Source organism: Crocodylus porosus, unplaced genomic scaffold, assembly GCF_001723895.1.
Source record: "Crocodylus porosus isolate Cpor-Errol unplaced genomic scaffold, CroPor_comp1, whole genome shotgun sequence".
Classification (NCBI taxonomy): Eukaryota; Metazoa; Chordata; order Crocodylia; family Crocodylidae; genus Crocodylus; species Crocodylus porosus.
In genome coordinates this window covers 18,517,117-18,538,277 of record NW_017728951.1, presented here as the reverse complement: position 1 = coordinate 18,538,277, position 21,161 = coordinate 18,517,117, and the positions used below count along the sequence as shown (strand labels likewise).

Below are 21,161 nucleotides of genomic sequence, written 5' to 3'. Positions count from 1 at the left end.
CAGATGAAGTGATATCCAAGGTCACAGAGCTGTTCGCTGGCAGAACGCAGGGATCCTGACTACCGGACCTGTATCCTAACTTCTAGACTGCCCTGTACGTGGCAGTCCTCCCCCATCTCGTGTTCACTCTCCTTCTTGCCTGCATTATTTAGCATCGCTGGTTAACCTCCTAAGAGTAGAAAGGCAGAACCTCCTTGGAGACTCATGCCCATTTCAGTGTAGGGCCTTTAGCAGAATAGTAGTACTGCCTGCTTGCTCTTCTCTTCTTCCATCACTGAAACACCCTTCCCTTCCTCCTTTTGTCCACGTAGTTCTTCTTGTGGTGTGACCACTCTCTCTTGAGAGAGTAAGCAACTTCACAGCTAGCCCCCCCATCCATTAGATCACTCTCTTCTCACAGCGGCCTTTCAAATCTAAATACTACCCCTGTGTAATGATACTGAGCTCTACCAGGTAACAGAAAAGTTGTATTTAAAGTTGATAAGCAATTCGTAGATTGTGAGGCTGGAAGGGACCTCGGGAGTTCATCGGGTCCAGCCCCCCCGCACCAGGCAGAAAACTGGGAGTTGGGTGACCTCAGCAAGGTGACTGTTCAGTCTCCTCTTGAAGATGTCCAAGGTAGGTGGTTGCACCACCTCCGGAGGGAGCTTATTCCGCAGTCTGGAGATCCTAGCTGTGAAGAAGTTGAGCCCGAAACGGTCTTCTAGGAGCCGGTGACCATTGCTCCTGGTTTTCCCCAAGGGTGCCCTCGTGAACAGTTGTTCACCGAGCCTTTGGTGTACTCCCCTGATGTAGTGGTAAGCCTCTATCAAGTCCCCTCTCAGCCTTCTCTCTTTCAGGCCGAAGAGTCCCAGGTCTCTCAGCCTTTCCTCGTGTGGCTTGCCGTGCAAATCTATGACCTTAAGGGTGGCCCTTCTCTGGACTCTCTCGAGCTTTACCACTTCCTTGTTGAAGTGCGGTGGCCAGAACTGGACGCAGTACTCCAGCTGTGGTCTCGCCGACACCAAGTGGAGTGGAAGGATCACTCCCCTAGTTTTGCTGGAGATGCATCGATTGATGCATGCCAGGGTGTTACTGCCCAGTTGGCTACAGCAACACACCGCCAGCTCATATTCATACTGTGGTCCATAATTATCCCCAGATCCCTTTTATTTGCAGTGATGGTCAGTTTAGCACCACCAAGCCTATCAGTGTGGTGAGGGTTACTTATCCCCTGGTGGAGCACTTTACATTTCTCAGTGTTGAACTTCATCTGATTCAGATCTGCCCACCTTGCTAGGCTCTCTAGGTCTGCCTGTATCTGTAGCCTATTTTCAAGCATGCCAGTCTTATTTACAAAAAGGGCAACTCCAAGTCCTCATGTCAATGAATGAAATATTTAGGGATGTTTAAATGCTGTAAAAAACTGGATTAGAGGAGATTATAAAATGTTCCAAGAGTTTATAATGAGATCCCTTCATTATTTCTCTGATTTCTGCACAAATCTCACGCAAAATGAGTGGTATAGATCACCGCAAAGGTAAACCCAGGTCTTCAGCAGAAAAGTCACTGTAAATGAACAATAGAAGCAAGCTTTCCGTATCCTGTATTTCTGAGCCACAGTTCAGATTCCCATGCCATATGTTCACTGAGTCCCCTAACTGGGCGGAGAGGCACTTAAGAGTTTGCAATAAGAACGGGATCTACAAGGAGAAAATGTTCAGATAACACAAAGCTTTGCTTTCTAGCCCATTGTAACTGTTGCAGGGAGGGGGGAGGAAAATGAAGAGCATAAAATCACCCGTGGGCCAGAATCCTAGGCCAAATTATGTCCTGTGACATCCAGTTGACTTCAGTGGGGCTGCACAAGGGGGAAGTCATTTATCTGTGTTACGCTTTGCTTGCTATCCGTGGAATCCTTTCAGCCCATTGAATAACAATATAACCAGTTATTCTTTTGAAAACCTGATTGTTCTTGTTAATAGAGTTTACCTAGAAATATGTCTAGGGTATTGGCGGGGGGGTGAATAAAAAAAGTGTGTGTGTATTCTATTGCCCTGCTCCAGCAATTAGGTTTCTACAAGTGGACTTTGTGTCCCTACAAGTCCAACTTAGGGATCAGGGGCAGCATATGACTACATGAATTTTATATATATATTTTCTCCAGATTTTTTCATTTAAAAAATATCTAAAGTGTTTTCTGACATGAGCGTAATCCTTCCTAAGTACCTACTAGTTCAAAAAATGACTTCAGTACGCAATGTTCCCATGCATAACACAGTATAATACAGAGGTTTGCCAAACAAAAATATGTATGTATTCTTCTGCTCGATCAACAAAATGTTGGCTAATAAAGCAGGTACAAAGATTGTCAAAAATGCATAGAAATTGCGGTGACATAAATATTTTATTTTGCTGTCAATACGCAACAAAAGATGTCACCCTTAATTCTCCCCCTGATTAGTTCTGTGACTGTTGCTTTACTAGTTGCCATTGGTAATTTCACAGTAAGGAAACGGGCTGGTAATTTTTCTGCAGGTAGCTAAAATTCCGTTTTTCCCTCCAAGTTCGTCAGTCGAATTTGCCTTTTGTTAAAGATGTTAAAAATCATAATGTCTCATGTCAGTAATGATAATGAAGGGGAAGATTGCCTTTAATGACATTAGAAGAATCATTATGTTTAATTTATCGCTAATTAATGCTGCCAGGTTTCATATGCTTTGTCTAGCTGTCATGTGCTTGTTATATGCCTCTTTTTTTTTATGTGTGTTTTTTTTTTTTACACATCCCTCCCCATTCATTCATTTTTATTCTGACGATTTACACAGCTTTCTCTCCTCTAGGTTCCCTCCACACATGGTCCCGCCACATCATAGTTTACATACAACTGGAATCCCTCATCCGGCCATAGTCACGCCAACAGTCAAACAGGAATCTTCCCAGAGCGATGTTGGCTCACTCCACAGCTCGTAAGTTTCTTTCTTGCATCAATTTACTTTTTAGAAAACGTAGCACGAGAATAACGAACCTTCGGTTACATGTACATGAGTAGTTTTGTTTGTTTGTTTGTTTTAAAAGAATCCTAGGCTTTACTTTATTGTGTTTTTATCACTACCTAATAGCAGGTTCGTTTCGTTGTTTGTTTGGGAGGGGGGAGGGCGGGCGGGTTAAACGTAATTGCCCTTAATTTCATTGGCCGGGAGTGTGAAAATAAGAAATCATACTTGGTTCCCTAGAGCATTCCTGTGTGGTAGGTGAGCAGGTATTACAGTCATACGCCCAGGGAAACTGAATTTCATTAGAAAAGATCAACCTTTATAAGCCATTGGATGATGTTATGTGCCTTTTTGGATGCTCAGTTTGAGCCACACGCATGCTTCCAACTGGCCCTCCAGAGGTGGAGGCATAAAATAAGAGCCATGCTCATTCCTACTCAAGTTTGGTATGACATATGGGGTTATAAAATGTAAGAGAATCCCATTTTTTCTTTCCTAAGCTTGTGCTAAAAGCACACCTATTGTATTTAGGAGGCTTAGTACTTTCCCCCATATACCGAAATAGACAATATTCAGGGGTCGGACTTGAAGATCTACAAGGTCCCTTCCGACCCTGCTTCTATGAGTCTATGATTCAGGCTGTTGGCTTGCAGTTATGCTCTTTTTATTGCAGTAATATCTAAAAGACCCATTACTTGGCATCGGTACCATGTTGTGAAGCACTATCATCCTTTTTGTTCTCTTTTTAAAGATAACCATGCATCTGGCTAAGTTGCATCCCTAGCAGATTGGTTGCTTATAGGGCTATGGATACCGCTTGCATATTGAGCAACTGGGATTCTGCCCCCCCAAAAATCCTTTAATTTTTTTATTGGCCAATTGCAAAAATTCAAGTATAAGATGAAGGCAATTTTAGCTTGATGAAATTATATATGAGCAGATCCGTGGAGAGAGAAGGACTAGGGAAGAAACTATAACGATCCGAAAGGGTTCTCACTATGAAATTTTGGTCTTGTCTGTCTTAATCATATAGAAAACATCAGGACTCCAAAAAAGAAGAGGAGAAAAAGAAGCCACACATAAAGAAACCTCTTAATGCATTTATGTTGTATATGAAGGAAATGAGAGCAAAAGTTGTAGCAGAATGCACGTTGAAAGAGAGTGCCGCCATCAATCAAATCCTTGGTCGAAGGGTAAGTAACTGGGTGAACCAGATGGTGAGGTTAGTGAGGTCTGTAGTAGAGATCAAGGGAGTACGTTCTCCTTGTTCTAGATAGGCTCCGCTCTGCCTGGTTTGATAATACCAGGGTGTAAATTCTGTCCACAAGATTTCGAATAAACCAGCATCTTTCTGCGCTTTTTTCCCATTGGTGTATTTTGCCACTGGGAACACACATAAGACTGAAAGAACATGCTACAACTTTTTTAAGTTGCTTCCTGGGGTAGGGACTGTTGTCCCTGATTCCTTGGTAAGTTGGCCTGAGAGAGCTCCCTGTGGAGCTTGGGTGGAGAAGAAAACCTGTGAAAGACCTGGGGGATACAAGTACCGGAAGCTACACAGGCTAGGAGAGGCTTTTAATAGTTACGGACATAACGGAGCCAAGGACCCTCTTCTAAAACCAAAGGTGATTCAGATCCTGGTCCCCATCAAAAATTATTCTCGCTGGGGCTGTTCTGTCCCTTCATGAAAACTGAGAATTGAATGACTGTAAATGATTCATGGAGTCTCATTTGAGCTAACCGGGTTAATCCAGAGTTATAAATAAAATATGAATGGGCCACATGCCAATTGCGTATTTTTATCCGGTATTTTTATGAGCACCAGCTACAAATATATTGATATATAAATATATGCCATGCTATTTACATATGGTTTTTGGTTTATTTGTTTTTTTTAAAAAAAGGGTGTGCTTTTTATTCGGTCTTTTCTCTTCCCTACTTCAGTGGCATGCGTTATCCAGAGAAGAACAAGCGAAATACTATGAGCTAGCAAGAAAGGAACGACAGCTACATATGCAGCTTTACCCGGGCTGGTCCGCACGGGATAACTATGTAGGTTCCTATGTAGGTGGAAATTTTTTTAGTTGTAGAGCTTGTAGAACTGTATATGTGACCTGCTGAACTACGACCACACATTGCACACAAGCACTACGTGGAAAGGAATGTCTCAGGACCCCAATCCGGTAACCGCAGCGGACGCATCATCTGCATTACCAAAACAATTGGGTACAATTGACAGCCCTCCACTCGGAAGAGGCTTCCTGGCTGGGATTAGTAAAAGATGTAAAAGGTTAGACTTGAGGCTCTGTCTCAGTAGAGCTCTATGAAGGAACCTTACAGAGGGTGTCTTGCCTTCAGTATATCAGCCTCTGCAAATGCTATTTGGCTTGTGGTCATTTAAAAAAAAAAAAAAAAAATTAATTCCCCACAGTTCCTCCCCTCCTTTCCCACTGAAATGAATAATTAGTGTCTTGTGCTTATCTGTGTGAGAGTATTGTGGAAAGTGGAAGAATGACTTATCCTAGCTTCAGAGGAGGACTGGCAAAACCAGAAGTGTGACTTGTTTGAAAGTCTTACTCTCAAGTGGGGTTAAATAAATTATTCCACGCTCTACTGTTGTATATTCCAATTCTGTTATGCTTTATCATGGCCATATTTTAATGTGCTTCTATTGTGTTGCTCCATTTACAAAAATGATATTGCCATTTGCAACAGATTGTTTTCAGGATGATAGTTTGGGGGGGGGGGGGTTGAGGAACATTTTTCTTTTCTTAGCAAGTTTTTTTTGTTTTTTTGTTTTTTTTTGTTGGAGCCATCTGGTTACAAACTCAATGCCCAATCCTAATACCACCTACCTCAGATGTAGCACTTTTCCTTCAAGAGGAGTTAAGTGGTACATTTGGTAGAACATGCTTACAAGTTTGAACCCATAAATCCTTAACCAACTTGTAACCTTGTGGGTTGGTAGAAACTTTAAAATCTCAGAATGCAATCATGGAGCAGTCTTGAATCTTTTTTGTTTGTTTTTTTGTTCTTTTGTTGAGTTTTGGGTTTTTGGTTTTGTGTTTTGTTTTTTTGAAACCTCCAAGTCTCTGACCCTGAAATGAAGCATGCATCCTCATAGAATCACATTGACTTTAATGAAGTCCTTCCATGCAAAGCTCTTTTCAGGCTCAGAGGCCACATCTACCAAATTGATGTTGATTGCCCTTCGCAAAACTTTTCTGTTGTTGTTTGCTTTTTGCTTCAATCTGTATTTTGTCCAACATGTTCATGCCATAGCCATAAACATTGTTCTGCTATAAATCACACAAACTATGTGCTTTGTATATAGTTTTGGATACCTGTATGTGTGTTTGCATTCGAATGTATATGGAACAGGTTAGACGAATCACAGTGTGCAATAAGATAGTTTTGCAGTTGTAGAACTCCAGATGTTTCAAATGCTGCAAAAATGTGTTATTACCACTTATTACCTGACCGTGTTTAGTCTGAAAATGCTCTTGTTCCCTCCCCCCTTTCTTTCAACTCCTCTTCTCTCCCTTTATCTTTCTACGCTTGCATCTTCTTTAGAGAGAGAGCCACAGGCATCTCCCCCACCAAACACACTTTTCTTTGCTGTTCGGTATGGGCTGGGCTGAGACCATCCGACCGAAGGGTTGAGCAGTTCTAGGTGCTGCGCAGACTGATTTCCCCTTGGGAGTTCAATAGGGAGTACTGCTAGGACCTACAGTGTGCTTAAAAGCTTTCCAGGAATGTTCATTCTGCTGTAGTGACTGTGTTTCTGACAGATGGCCATGTACAGTGTCTTAAATGTTTAGGACCTTTACATTTGTCCTCAGCATGCGAGCACCAAGAAACCCTTTCTTCTCGAGCTAAAAAGGCAGGATGAGAAAGCTGATGCTTTCCTAGCGGCTTGATGTATCCCCAGCTGACCTTCAGGGGGAACCTTCCTTTCTGTATGAGAGCTCAATAGCCTCTCATCGCACAACCACATCATCTACAGAGTTTTTCTTTCTTTCTGTTTTTTTTTCCCCTTGTCTTCACTGTATTCACAGTTCTTGCAGTCTACCCCTCCTCTGAGGCTTTCTTTGAACAGCTGGCTTTCCAGGATTCGAAAAGGCAGGTGTGATGGGGGTATGTTTTAACTATCCTTTGGCAATCCCAGTGTCTGCCCAATGTCTGTCTTTACATCACACAGGTACCCATAGCTCCTCCCTTAAGAAATGCAACAGCACATTTAATTACTGCAGCTTCTCAGCCTTCCCTTAAAAACTGCAGCTTCTCAGCCTTCCCGTCAGTTGAAGAGGGTATGTTGAATGGGATCACATCAGGGTTGTAAGGTTTATTGGGTCTTACTGGTGCTTTTTTCTCCATGAATACTGACCTCAGACCTGTGTATGGGTTCAGCAACATCACCTTTGCTCTTAATTGGAGAATCGGTATTTAAAAAAAAAAAAGGAAAGAAAAAGGACAAAGATCTCAGAAGTCACTTGAACAAGAAAAAGAAGAGGGAGTCTGCCAAAAGCATGAGCAAGTGTTAATATCCAGATATAGATCTCTCACTGCTAGATAATGCAGTGCCAGAAAAGTCTTTGGACCTTGTCATTTTAATTTGAGTAGGACAAGTAGGAGACAAAGAAGAAGATCTGTCTACTGCAAAGACTCCTCAAGAACTGCTGCTTGATTACATGGACCTATCCATGACTTTGTATTATCATATCATCAGGTTTCTTCTGATGCTGTGGACAGGTAAAAGGATTGTAACGCTTTTAAAGAGGGAGAGGAATTACCTCAGCTCAGTTGAATCCACAGTAGCTGTTTTGTCTGTCCTCTCCTTTTTCATTTCGGGGTTTAGCTTCCCTTTATAGCAAGTTAGGAGCGGACAGAGAAAAGTTACAGCAGATCTGCTAACACGCTTATGAAGTGCAAGCCCAGCTTCCTTTAAAACAGTATAATTGTTTCATCGCCATAAGACAGGAATTTGAAAGGCTGGTAAAATTGTGCTTTTCCCTCGGTCTCTGAGGAGCCTGCAGAAGGATTTTGTTGGCATCTTTTTCCAATATTTATCCAGATGGAGCAGTTTCCAAAGCACATGTTGAAAGGGGACCAAAACAAAACAAACCAACCAACCCTGGGGTAAATTCAAGCCCTTCTTCAGCCATTTATAGTAGATTATTCTCTAAAGAGCTTACGTAACACATTTGGTGCCTGTACATGAGCCCGGAGGCTGCTCCAATGTGCTGTAATTGCAGCACATCAGAACAGACTGCATTCATCGAATCTGGAGCATGATAATTACCGTTCTCCAACCAGCCTTCGCATCTCATGTATCGGCATCCCCGCACTGCAGTATGGCGGCAGGGGCACTTTGAGCTTAAGATAACGTGTCCCCACTGCCATCCTGAAACACGCGGGCGCTGATGCATGAAACGTGCCGGGCGTCTTAATTGGACCGCCCGGAAGAGCCCAAAGCATGTGTAAAAACACCCTTTGACACCTGACTTGAAGAGGATGCACAAGGGATGGCAACGGACGTTTATTTTGTTGGGCTGCAAAGGACGTTTTTGAGGTACTCGCATCTCTGCCTCTGCTGGCCGTGGTCTGGAAATGCTATAGTTTCTCAGGTGTCCTGCAAAAAAATACAAATCCCTTTATTGTATACTCAATTCACACTGTTATTTATCAAAGCGCTGTCTTTGAAGTAAAATTCAGTGGGCCTGAGATGACAGGTTTTCAATCTGGAACCTCTTCATTGACCTCAGTAGAATTTACCCTTAATTTACATCGGTGTGTGAGGCCCCGGATATTTTTTTGGTCTCCCTACCGATCAGCAAGTGCTGTTTTATTTATTCTCAAGGTCTGCAGGGGTAGTGACTCCAGCACCTTCCTGTGTCCTGGATCTTCATCTGACTTTCCATGTTAGAGACATGGGTGGTTGGTGCCTCCTGAGTCTGGGGAGGCACCAGATCGCCGGTAGGAGGGGGGTGTCCCCCTGCAGCCAGTTGCTGACCGGGGGGGGTGTCCCCCGACTGCTGCTCACAGAGCCAGCAGCCAGAACCAGAAACGCACATCCACCGGCACTTCCAGTTTCCCAGGGGTGCACGGCCGATCTCAGGGGGCGCACGTGCACCCCCTATGCATCGCCAATAGTTAGAGAAGTGGCTCCTCGTGCAACTGTATGGGTTTTTTTGTTTTTGGGTTTTTTTACAATTTTACTTTCCCCCCCACGTTTTACTGAAATATAGCCAGAGGTAGCAGTTCCCCTCTGAAAATCATCTGCGAGGGGACGGAGACAGTTTCTCAGTAGAAGTAACCTGGTCACAAAACTACAGCCCTGTCCATTGAAACTGCACGCGCAGCCCATCAATCGCCAGAAGGTTCCCTCGCACAAAACGGTACTTGTCACATCCAAGACAGCAGGGTGGCAGTCTGCTACCTGAACAAGGGAAGAGAAACAAGTTTGGCGGCTCTTTGCCAGAAGGCCTACCGGAGTTTGGAACTCCACCTTCAAAAAGAGCATTCACATCTTCACTTGCACTCCTTATTACTCCGTTCCAGGGAACATAAACATCATAGTGGACATGCTGAGCTAAAGCCAAAATGAACCATTTAGATGGGAGCCAGACCAAGTTATTAAAGAGAAGATGTCCGAGATCTAGAAGAACCTTCCCTCCTCCTTGTAGGTCCTGCCAACCATTCAAAGGCACTGCAAGGTGCCTACTTTCAAGATGTGTTTTTTTTTCTGGCTTCAGTGACTCCCTTGTGATGCTTTTTTCTTTCTTGCTTTTTTTTTCTTTTTCTTTTTTTACTAATTCCTCTTATTCCCACTCCTTCATAGGCAGAGATCACTGCTGCCTATAGCCCACTCGGCTGGTCCAGAAGGTATGCAGGGACCCCAGAAAGTGACACGGACACTTGAAAACCATCTTAGTCTTTTTATTGCTCTGTTAGCTCTGTCATTGTGTGCCGGGAGGAAATTTAGGGGAAAAAAAGAGAAGAGAGATCTGTTTCTCCTTCTAGCCCATAGTCAGCACTTAAAAGTCTTCACTTCTGTCAGGATTCGGGTTAATTAGAGGATGCCTCCTAGTCTTATGGTGATGGCCGGCTTTGCGCGACACAAACACACCCACATCGCCACCTTGGATTTTGATGGCACGTGAAATGTACTTCTTGGAAAGTGTTTGGGGAAAGGACCCGGTTTTAGTAAAACTCTACTATTCGTATCCTGGAAGGTGTCTTGGATATAGCATGTTTATGATTTTTTCCCCCCCCTGACTGGCCTGCTTAGGGATTTCTGTAAATCCTGAATTTGACACTCCTGCATGTCATCTCTCCCTGTCCTCATTGCTCCCCAGCCCTTATTAGTTTTGGCAGTAAAGTATCCCCGCCTATATGCCCAAGCCTGAGCTTTCATGCTCTGCCTGCCACCGTCATCATCAACATGGAGATGGCTGTGAAGTGTTTTGGCCTGTTCTGGGTACCAGAATGGCTGGCGGCGGTGGGTGGGGGGAGTTGAGGTGCCCTCATATGTTTCTTTTCTTAACTCTTCCTGACACGGTTTCCACTTCCATCCCTTGTTCCTTCCCTTGGAGCCCTTTGTGGACGCCGCCTTTACACGCGTGACTCTGGTAAAGGCTCTTCCACAACTAGGATAAAGGGCTATGAACAAGGTGGGCAGGCAGGGCCATCATGTGGGTGTGAACAGCGTCGCCTCTTGTGACTTCTCTGATTTCCCCAGGATCAGAGAGCGAGATACCCCACACCTAGTCCAGACCTCGGGTCTGTGACAGCATCGTCTGTCGTGAGCTTTCGGGGCAGACTTCCCTCCTCTCGCTCAGTCTCTTCTTACAGGGTGTCTGTCTTTCTTTTTTTTTAATCCTTTTTATTTATGTATGTTTCCTGCAGGGAAAGAAGAAGAAGAGGAAAAGGGATAAGCAGCCAGGAGAGACCAATGGTAAGTAGAATAAGTCAATGTGCCATTCTTAGAGGAACAATGGAGACTGGCCTCGCATTCCCAAGGTGGAGGGAGGTGGGGAGAAGTCCAAGGCAAGGTTCTCCTGGCCTTGTGGGTAGCCAGTTCCTCCCATAGTTAGCCTGTTTGTTTGTAATGCATTTTAATTTAATTGCTTAGCACTGCCCTCTTAGTTAACTACCATTGCATGGAAAGCGCATTGTAATGTTAGTTGAATTTGTAACTTAATAATCACAGAGCCTTTAACTGCAGAGCCATAGCTGTAATGCCTATGCCATTGTTATCAAGTTGTCCGCTTATTGTGTGCATGGGGGTGTGCGTGAGTGTATGTACACGTGCGTGTGTGTGTGTGTGAGAATATGCGCATGTACGTGTCCGTGTGTAGGCATTTGATATTAATTGGGCTGTACCTGTGTGTTCTGATGCATGCCTTACAGTGGTAAATCATGCCCATTTTAAATTAAGGAGGTTTGCCATTCTTTATAGGAAATTAGAAATACTGCATAGGCAATCTGATAGTCGATTTTGAAGAAGCCCTGACTTAATTTTTTTCAAGACTTTGTATAATTTGTTCTTTTTTTTCAGAACACAGCGAATGTTTCCTAAATCCTTGCCTTTCACTTCCTCCGATTACAGGTGCTAATGTCATTTTGAGTCATTTAAAATAGTTTATGAACTGCTTTTTAATTTTTTTTTCCTGCCATTTTAGAAGTTAACATTAAATACTTATAATATTTAATGAAAAAATACCATCCAGAAAGTTTTTATAATATTTACATATATATTTATATCTATCTATAACATGTTTGGTAGTATTTTTTTTAATTTGTTTTTTTTTTTTTGGTTTTTCGTAAGAATTGCTATGAAAACAATAATGCAGTAAAAAATAACTCAGAGTTGTACTAACTGTGCAAATTGAATATGCAGTATTTCTTTAAAGAGACTGAAAAAAGAATATAAGCAATTCTGTATTGAACCTCCTTAATCTAATGGCATTTTTCATGGCTCCCACTAAGTCTTCTCACATTGGCATGCATACGCAATTTTTTTTATTATTTTAGTTTTGGTTTTTGGTTTTGTTTTTTTTTTTTGGTTTGGTTTTTTGTTTTGGTTTGGTTTTGCTTTCTTGCTTAAGCCTATTCATTGCAGTTCACTAGCTATACTAACAAGCCCCTCTTCCCATGCTTCACCCCCTGGCTGCTGCTAACATGTTCATTCTGCAATCTGCTTACTCCTATTCATTCCTTTAAAAAAAAAAAAAAAAGAAAAGAAAAGAAAATAGAAAAATTTAAATAAAAAATGATTTTTTTTCCCAAAAGCTGCATTATCCCAGTAGATATAATTTTCTTTTTTTTTCCTTTTCTCTTATTTTTGTTTGCATCTGAGTTGAAGGAAAAAGCATGTTCAAGATCTAACTTCCATACTTAGCTTCTTTTCTTCCTTCCCTACCCTCCCACCATAAAAGAGAGGGAAAAAAAGGCGTGCCAGAAACACCACGTTAAAGAAATCATAATCACTTTCCTCTACCTGCTCTCTTAAATGAGAAAGAGCCAGTCCTTGAGAAAGGGATACTGCAGCTTTAATTGCAACAGATAATTTCAAGAGTTGAATAAAAATGTGATTATCACTATTTTTTTTCTTAACTTTGAAATCAAGTCGATATTTTGCAATTAATAACAAGGACATTGATTTTATTCCCTTTTTTTTATTTTTATTTTTTTTTCTTATTTTTATCTTTCTCTTTTTTTTTCCCCTTTTCTCTCTCTCTCCTTTTTCTGCTCGCTTCTTTCTTGAACTCATTCAGACCTGAGCGCTCCTAAGAAATGCCGAGCGCGCTTTGGCCTTGATCAACAGAATAACTGGTGCGGCCCCTGCAGGTGTGTATAGTTTTCCCAGACTCGCTATGGCTGATTTGCAGCTGGTTTATTTGGTACTTTCCCCTTTTTTTTTTTTTTTTTTTTTTTTCCTGCCTTGTTGCTTTGTAGCTCTGTGTTGTGATCTAGGAGACACAAGGGAGTGGGACACTGCCATGAGTTATCTTCTCTCTGAAAGGGTTCTGCTTTTTATTTCCTTCCTCCTTGCTGCCGCTAGCCAAAAACCCACTGTAAAACAGCATCAGCCTAAGCATATCTGATCCGTGACTGCAAACACAATCCTCCCAGCCTTCTCTCGAGAAACGTTGCATTCTCTCTGAACATGACCAAGGCCCTCTGATAATACAGCACTGAGTGTGGGACAGCAGTGTCATGGTCTTAGAGATTTTTTTTTGTTTTGGCTCATTGTGGAAGTCCTCTTTCTTTCATACCATTGGTGCCAGGGGAGATTACCAAATAAAACTGAGACGATTAACGAGAAACATAGCTGTAGCTAAGATGACACGTCCAAATGAGCTCTATCCACCATTGTGTTGTATTTTTTGTGTTTACCTTATGCTAACAGATGCAAATACTCCAAAGAAGTGTCGGGCATTGTTCGGGCTTGACCGACAGAGTTTATGGTGCAAACCATGCAGGTATACTACCCATTAGGCCTTTGGGGAAATAAAAGAAGTCTGTCCTCTTAGTGCATTTGTGTGATTTATTTTTTAACCTTTTCTCCCACCCCTTCCACCTTCCTCTCTCCCATGGCATCAGTCGCTAATAATCTTCAAAATACCTTGCTAATTTTTTTAATGCCATTTCCTATCTTTCTTTACCAATAACTTCTCCCTGGTGGTAGAAATGGGACCGAGCCAAACTTGAGGTGTATAAAGCTGGGACTTTTCAGACCTGTCAGCAAAAAGGAAATGCTTAGGTGGACATTTACACTGCGTCTGTTTGTGTGTGTGTGTGTCCACTGTCTCCAAAGGGCTAAAAGAGTCTGTGATCTGCAGCACTGGTATTTTCTTTGTGATTAGAGGTATATAAGCCAGTGTTTACAGCTTATGTGGTACTCATCCCATTGGCGCATTTGGAGAATTGAAAATGCATCTAGATCAATCTGAAGCTATTTCTGTAACATATCTATCATATTTTGAAATGATCCTATGCCATTTTTCTAAAGCTGGAAAGAAATTCTTGCAATTTGACCAGCAAGTGAGCTGTAAACTCATGAGCTGTAGAGGAAAAAAAAAAAAATACTAATCGCAGCTTTGGTAGGCCAGTTTTCAGCTTTAAAAAGGAAGTGAAAGACACCAAATTTCGACAGCCCATGTTCTACTACAGTTTAAACCAAACCTGTCATTCCACGGATAACTCAGTAGGTACTTCTTTCTTGGTGGAGGGATACCAACTAGCTCTTTTCTCACTCCTTTTCCTTAATGACCACATTTGGTTAAATTTGTTGTTTCTTTGTTCTGATACAAGCAGTCTTTGAATTTGGAATATTATGATGGTAGGTATTTCAACTCCAACCACACTCTGTATGTAGTACCTATTGTCTCACCCCTCTCCCCCGGTTCATTCCCTTGCCATGTGCTTCATCTCATGTAGACCCTAGATCAGATGTTCATCACATTATGTGCATGCACACAATCCTTTTGTTTCCCTTGATTCCAAGTGCAAACATGGATTGACGAATGTCTAAGCAGTAAATAAGAGAAGGCTTCGGAGGACTGCATTCTCCTACATTTGAGCACTAATAACTTCCATTAGATGCATGCTTAGTACTGTGAGTTGTACGTGAGGTGCAAAGACAATCATTTAGATGTCCGTGTCAATGTTAAATATCTTTTAAAGTAGCAATTTTAAAAAAGCAACAATTCCCGCCCCCCCGGCCCCCCAAAAAACAAAACAAAAACCCCTTTAAAATGGAGGAAAAAATTTGCCTAGATTTATTGAATAGTCCCTGACTGTGAAGTACTTGGCTTGAATCTTGTAATAGCTAAAGACTTACGCTGTATTTCATTGGACCTTACTAGGTTAATTTAGGGTCCATGTTCAATAGATGCTTGTGTCGTTTATAGACACTATATTTGACACTCATCAAACTTTGTATGCTCCGTCAGTGTACAGATTAGTTTTACATCAGTTTTGGATCATTTATCATTCCTTATCCATTCAAGTTAACATCATACCTTTTAAAGATGCATTTTATCATTAGAAGGGCTTTTACTTTGATCCATAGGATTATCACTTTGGCAGCACATTGGTTGTGTGCTATAGCAATTAAAATCCTTTCTCACTTTAGTTTTGCCTACGTTTACTTCTGTTTTGTTAGGAAATCTTTGCTGCAGGTCAGAATCCGTTTTGTTGGGACAGTTTTCATTATGTACTTTGACTGGAGCCAAATGCCTCTTATAATGACAGAGCTCCTAGTTTTATATTCGTTGACAGATTATTTTTTTTCTTTCATGCATTGTAGCATTTTCTCATTAGGCAGAGTTTATTGCACAGTTGTCCTGGTGCTGGTCCTAATCCTTAAAGGTTCTTATTTATAGAAAGGTAGTTTTCCGTAGAGGTTCTTTGGGGAATAGGCTCTAAAGATGTGTGGTTTGATACTGCAACACAAAGCGAGACATCTTTGGTCACAGTAGGTGGAAGTCAGAGAGCCCTTGCCATTGTCTTTCATCCTTGGCAAGAGCAGTGTCCTTAGTTTTCGGGACAGTGTTTTAGGGCTAGTTTCACTGGTGATATGAATGGGTGCAGCCCTATTGACTTCAGTAATGTTTATATATAGCATTTAACAGATTTCAAAACAGTGCGCCAGTTCTAATCCTCACAATGGAGGATTAGCATCCTTATGCCCATTTTACAGATGGGGTGACCGAGGGCACACATTGAATCCATATGAAAGTAGGGCTTAGAGCTTGGGAGCACCTGGTTCACAGCTCTGCACTTAATCCCTACTCTGTAGTGACTTCCTTGCATAAACGTAACCCATATGTGACAGATTTGGCCTGTAGCCTTCTAATGATTTTATTGCACGCTCCTTGCCGAACAGGTACACACACACACACACATGCACGCATGTCTGTGCTTCAGACAGAGTTAACAGTGCACAAGGGGAATGGCACAACCTGGGAGGCAGGTCTCTGTTAAATTAAACAATCCACAGAAGGAGAAAGTAGCAGTAGAAAAGAGTGCCGTACTAAAATAACTGAAGTAAAAGGAAAAGAGTTTACTGTGCTAGAATACCTTGGAAAGGATATTAAGACCCCAGCCCTAGCCCCTTCATGCCCCGGCCATGAGAATCTCTGCCTCTTCTTGTCAACCACGAGCCAAAAATAAAACTTGTTTTTTAAAAAAACAGAAATGTATCAAATTCAGGATATTGAGCCCGTGCCTTCAGTGGTTTGATTATCTCCTGCAAGATAATGAGCCATTTCAGCTTCTTTTAAGGTCAAAGATGCTGTGATTGCCTTTTGGGCTACTGGGGTTCATAAGGCAAGCACAGTTTGGGTCTCTTCATGGCAGGAACTTAGATTTTTTTTTTTTTTTTTTAAATTTATTTTTTAAATAGCCATTGACCATGATGTTGTCAGAACCTCATGAAACTCCATTCCCAGCTGCTGTATACTGCGGTTAAGGAAGCATTACACAAAGTCATGCCAGAAAACCTATTGGTCTCGGGGTGGGCAGGCAATGGCAGAACTAATCCAGCCCAGTTCACATAGTTGTCTAATGCCCACGTTTCTGGTGGTGTTGTTTGACGTTAGGAATTTAACCAGGTTCTGTTTTGAGCCCACCAAGTTGCTTTTTCTATCTTTTAACTTTGCTTCTAATAAAGCATGGTTTGCTGCCTGACACCTTCACTTATTCTCTCTTTCTGCCTCTTCCTCATTTTTTTTATTTTTGGTTTGGTTTTGTTTTTTTAACATCTTTTAAGTGCATGGATTTTTTTTATTTATTTTTTTTAGTTGTAGCATGTATTGATCTGCAGGCTAACGTGGTTAAAACTCTAATAGCCCTAACCATTTACCTTGCTGTGTGACCGTTTAAAGCAGAACCTCAGTCTGTTGCTTTACTTTGGAAAGAGGATTTTGCAAAGCTTTCAGATTTGCCAAATCCTTCTGCTGGAACTGATGAGAGGTGGGGTGCCCGGTTGGCTCTTCTGTTCCTGACCACAGACAAAATATCTCTCGGTGTGACCGAGTAGCTGAGACTCGGGTCTCCGTAGAAAGCAGCACCACAGTGAAGACAAAAAGGAGAGATGCTTATTTCCACCATCTGGGCTGATAAAACAAAAAGCCCGTTGGTCCAAACACATTCTCCGTGCAAGTGGAAGCAAATCCATTGAGCTGAATGGAGTGGTCTTTGCTTACATCTCTGGGGGATTTTTACCTAGTGCCCTTCCTTTTCTGCACGGGGAGTCAGATGGACAACTAGCCCTTGTTTCTGTCCACTTGGTGTGGCCTTGCTTTATTGGGTTATCTTAGCAGTTGTGTTGTAGCCACTGGAATTTGGTTAGAGATGCATTCTTTCATCTCTTTGGATAGTTGAACTATTAAAAAAAAAAAAAAAAAAGACGGCAGTAATATTTTGGGCGAAGCCATGCTGGTTTGCTTTAGATCTCCCCATGGACAAGTTGTGTTTGGGGAGGTTTCACTCGAAGAGTTGACTTGGCTCCAGAATTTCTTTCTGGGAGATGCTTTAGTCATGTACCGAATTGGTTTTCTCCTACAACTAGAATTGTCTTGCATCCACGCGGCAAGAGAGACCTGGCAAAACTCATCTGCTGTTTGTTACGCCATGACATTACAAAGTGGACAGAGGGAGGAGAGATTTGTTTTGGTCAGAGTTTGGTTTTGGGGGGTTTTTTGTTTTTGTTTTTTAAGGGCTTCATTTCTTGTGAGACACGTATCACTCGTGGTGTAAACTAAATTCCATGTTGCTCCTCCGCTACGCCTGTTGTCGAGCTCTTCAACTGACTGAGATTGGGATCCTGCTCTAAGATGATAGTTATGGCCTCTCGGAGGAAAATTCCCAAAAATGCAGAAGAAAAACCATCCCCCAAAACCAATTCCTCCCCCCAGAAAGAGAAAAGAAAAATTTAATTGCTTCAAACCACAACCTGCAGGCCATACAACCAGTTATTCTTGTTATTTTGGATCATTTTCCATTTCCCCTGTTCTTCTTCTAGTTTTCTTTTCCTTCGGTTGTTCGTTTTTCTTTCTCTTCTCTTCTGTTTTCTTTCTACCTGACTCTGACCTCTCTGGATTCGGTGCAGTTCCTAACCGAAAACAACAACCACCACCACAAAAGCATGTGCCATTGCTCACCGCTACCATTGCTTTGCAAAGGTGGTGTTATCTCTGCCTTCAGATGTCCGATGCTTCACCGCCAGCCTCTTAAGAGTCTGATAGCGATATAGGGCAATTTGGAAAATTTGTTAGCTTTCTCCGGTTTTTTTTTTTTTTTTTTTTTTATTTTATCAGGTTTAATTTTACATTTTTTTTTTTTTTTAAGGGAAGCACAGATCAGAGACTAACATACTGGGCTTAAAGACCTGGCATCCGATTTTATTTTATGTTTTTTCTTTTAAATTGCCTGAACCAAGAGGCTTACAGAGGCATTTTGTGTCTTCTGTCCAAATCTTCCAGCTAGACATTAGGTTCCTTAGACATCGCCGTTGCTGATGTACACCCAGCAACACTTTTAGGTCTGCTGTAGGCTCTGGGTGCAAAGTTTCCTGAGCCCTGCGTAGTTTTATTTTGTGGCTCTTTTGCTTTAGATAACTTTCTCCATGAGTGTTTTTGCCCTTTATTCACAGATAACTCTCTCCCTGTTTCTAGGAGAAAAAAAAAGTGCGTTCGCTACATACAAGGTGAAGGCAGCTGCGTCAGCCCACCCTCTTCAGATGGAAGCTTACTAGACTCTCCTCCTTCGTCTCCTAACATGCTAGCCTCCCCCCCAAGAGACTCAAAGCCACAGACTGAACAAACGCAACCTCTCTCGCTCACATTGAAACCCGACCCACTGGCACACCTCTCCCTGATGCCACCGCCATCTTCTTTAGTCCTGACCGAAACCTCCGCCAGCAAGCCCAGCGCCCTGTCTGCTACTAATTGTCAGAACGGGGCATTGGATCATCAGCCTGCCACTTTACAGCCGTCAGCAGCACCCTCCTCATCGTTAGCACAACCTTCGACATCCTCTTTGCATTCCCATAATTCGTTGGCCGGGACACAGCCCCAGCCACTGTCACTTGTAACCAAGTCTTTAGAATAGCTTTAGCCTCTTTAGCCCTTTATTTTTAATGTGTTGGGTATTTTGGATCAGTTATTTTGGTTGTTTTGGTTGGTTGTTTTGTTTTGTTTTTTTCCCCCCTCGGGTTTTTGTTTTTTAAATTCGTGCCATATGGCTACATTAGTTGATGTTTATCGAGTTCATTGGTCAATATTTGACCCATCGTTATTTCAATTTCTCCTTTTAAATATGTAGATGAGAAAGCCTCATGATTCTGCCAAAATTTTTATCAACAGCTGTTTAAAGTCTTTGTAGCGTTTAAAAAAAATATATATATACATAACTGTTATGTAGTTCCAATAGCTTAGTTTTAAAGACTGATTTTAAAAAATAAAAGAGAAGCAATTTTGAAGCAGCCCTCGCAGAAGGTGTTGGTTCTTTATTATTTGTATTAAATACGAGCTTGCGAACCAATCATTTTACATCTGGTTTTTAAACCTTTAAGGGCACAATGAATGCAGTGCCGCTACTTTTTTTTTCTTCCTCATGTGAAACAACCTTTATTGTGATGTTACTTGTTATTGTTTAAATGTACAGAAACAAAGGGTTAAAAATGTGTTAATATACCTTGTTCCATGGTGTTGTTCTTTTTGGGGGAGGGAATGCTACACACAATTAAAAGTATCACAACGCTATTGGACCAGTAGTATTTATTGCTTTAGAGATTGCTTGTTGTATCTGTATGTTGTCCCTTTTTAAATGTTTTTTTTCCTTTTTTCCCCCTTGAAACATTGTATAAAGTTTTTTTTCCCCTTTAGTGTAAGCATCTTATATATAACAACTCATTTGTACAAGGTTTTTAAGTTTATATATAAATGTGTATATATATATTTTTTCGGGGGGGGGTCTTGTTTTTGTTTTGTTGTTTTAATTTCTTTTTCTTTTCTGTATGAAACACAGTTGCCACCAAAAGGACATTTGCAGATGCATTTTAAAGGATCAATAGTGTAAAAATAAGCAAATCAAAAGCCATTACACACACACACACGCATACAAACACACACAAAGACTTGAAAACTAGCAAGGGAATTTTTAGTAACGTCCAAGCGTCTCGTTCAGAACTGCAGTTGAATCCCTGCGACATTAGGACTGTAGACTGTGTGCAAAAATTTTTATGTGCCAAAATTCTCAGTGACTTCTAACTTTTCTCCCAATGACTTTTTATTATTATTTTTTTTTTAATGCTGTAATTTTTTTGTTCATCATGTTTTGCTGTGATGTTACATAGGTAGATATGTATGTAGTTTTAATGTCACCTATAACAGATGTGTTTGGTAGCAGATTGTCCGGAAAGCATTTAAAATGAAGAGGTGTAAACCCTTAAGGGCCAAATTCTGTATATTAGAATATTCATAAAAGGAAAATCAGACTGCCACTTTATGTACACTTACTACATACAGGTAGGTAGCAAACTTAAAACAAAAAAAAAAAATCCTAGGCATGTTGATGTTGCAAAAAACGCTGTATAAAGCTGAAAAATTGTTCATCTGTTCATTCAGTGCCATTGTAGTTGACATGAAGCGATTGTAAAACTGTCTCAGATTTTTCTCTGGTTTATTAAAATGCTAACTATAACATTTTTTGTGAATACTTTGAATGTTTCCTAACAGTTGTGATGTTACTGTTCCGTTTTATGCTCTTATTCCGATTTTTCATTTTTAATGGTTTGGAAGCCATTTTTTGTAATGAATAAATGTTCATGCTGTACAGTATCTGTAGCATGCAGTTCTGGATTAATAAAAGCAACTTAGTATGTGCAGAGAATGACTTGTCAACTCATTTGTGTTGACTGCATTTTACTCTGGTCAAGTAGATGTGCAAAATTTTCTATGCCGTGTTTCATGATAATTTTCCCTGGTTTTGGCCAGTTCTACTCATGAGAAATGGTCTTTGTGTTACTAAAGTACTTTGGGGGCAACCCTACCCTTGTATTGTTAGATGTGTTTCATAGGAGGCTCTTCCTGTGCCCCGCAAAATGTTGTGTGTGTGTTACAGCAGTGCAATATTTTGTATTTTATTTTAAGTGATTAAGACATTGCTGCTGCT

The 21,161-nt window shown here is 41.3% G+C and overlaps 1 protein-coding gene across 28 annotated transcripts in view; it reads left to right on the top strand.

Moving 5' to 3' along the window:
- TCF7L2 (transcription factor 7 like 2) overlaps positions 1-20,879 on the top strand; it is a 200,857-nt gene extending 179,978 nt beyond the window's left edge. For 3 of the 28 annotated variants that reach the window (XM_019555929.1, XM_019555931.1, XM_019555925.1), the window contains 7 exons: positions 2,808-2,948; positions 4,009-4,168; positions 4,920-5,039; positions 10,884-10,932; positions 11,536-11,586; positions 12,755-12,827; positions 18,662-20,879. In XM_019555929.1, coding sequence (XP_019411474.1) covers positions 2,808-2,948; positions 4,009-4,168; positions 4,920-5,039; positions 10,884-10,932; positions 11,536-11,586; positions 12,755-12,827; positions 18,662-19,097 — 1,030 coding nt within the window. In that variant the 3' untranslated portion in view covers positions 19,098-20,879. Of the gene's footprint in view, positions 1-2,807; positions 2,949-4,008; positions 4,169-4,919; positions 5,040-10,883; positions 10,937-11,535; positions 11,587-12,754; positions 12,832-13,389; positions 13,464-14,297; positions 14,324-18,661 lie in introns of those variants that run through there. The other 25 variants (XM_019555939.1, XM_019555936.1, XM_019555933.1 and 22 more) reach the window with 21 other exon arrangements.
- The last annotated feature ends 282 nt before the right edge of the window (positions 20,880-21,161 follow it).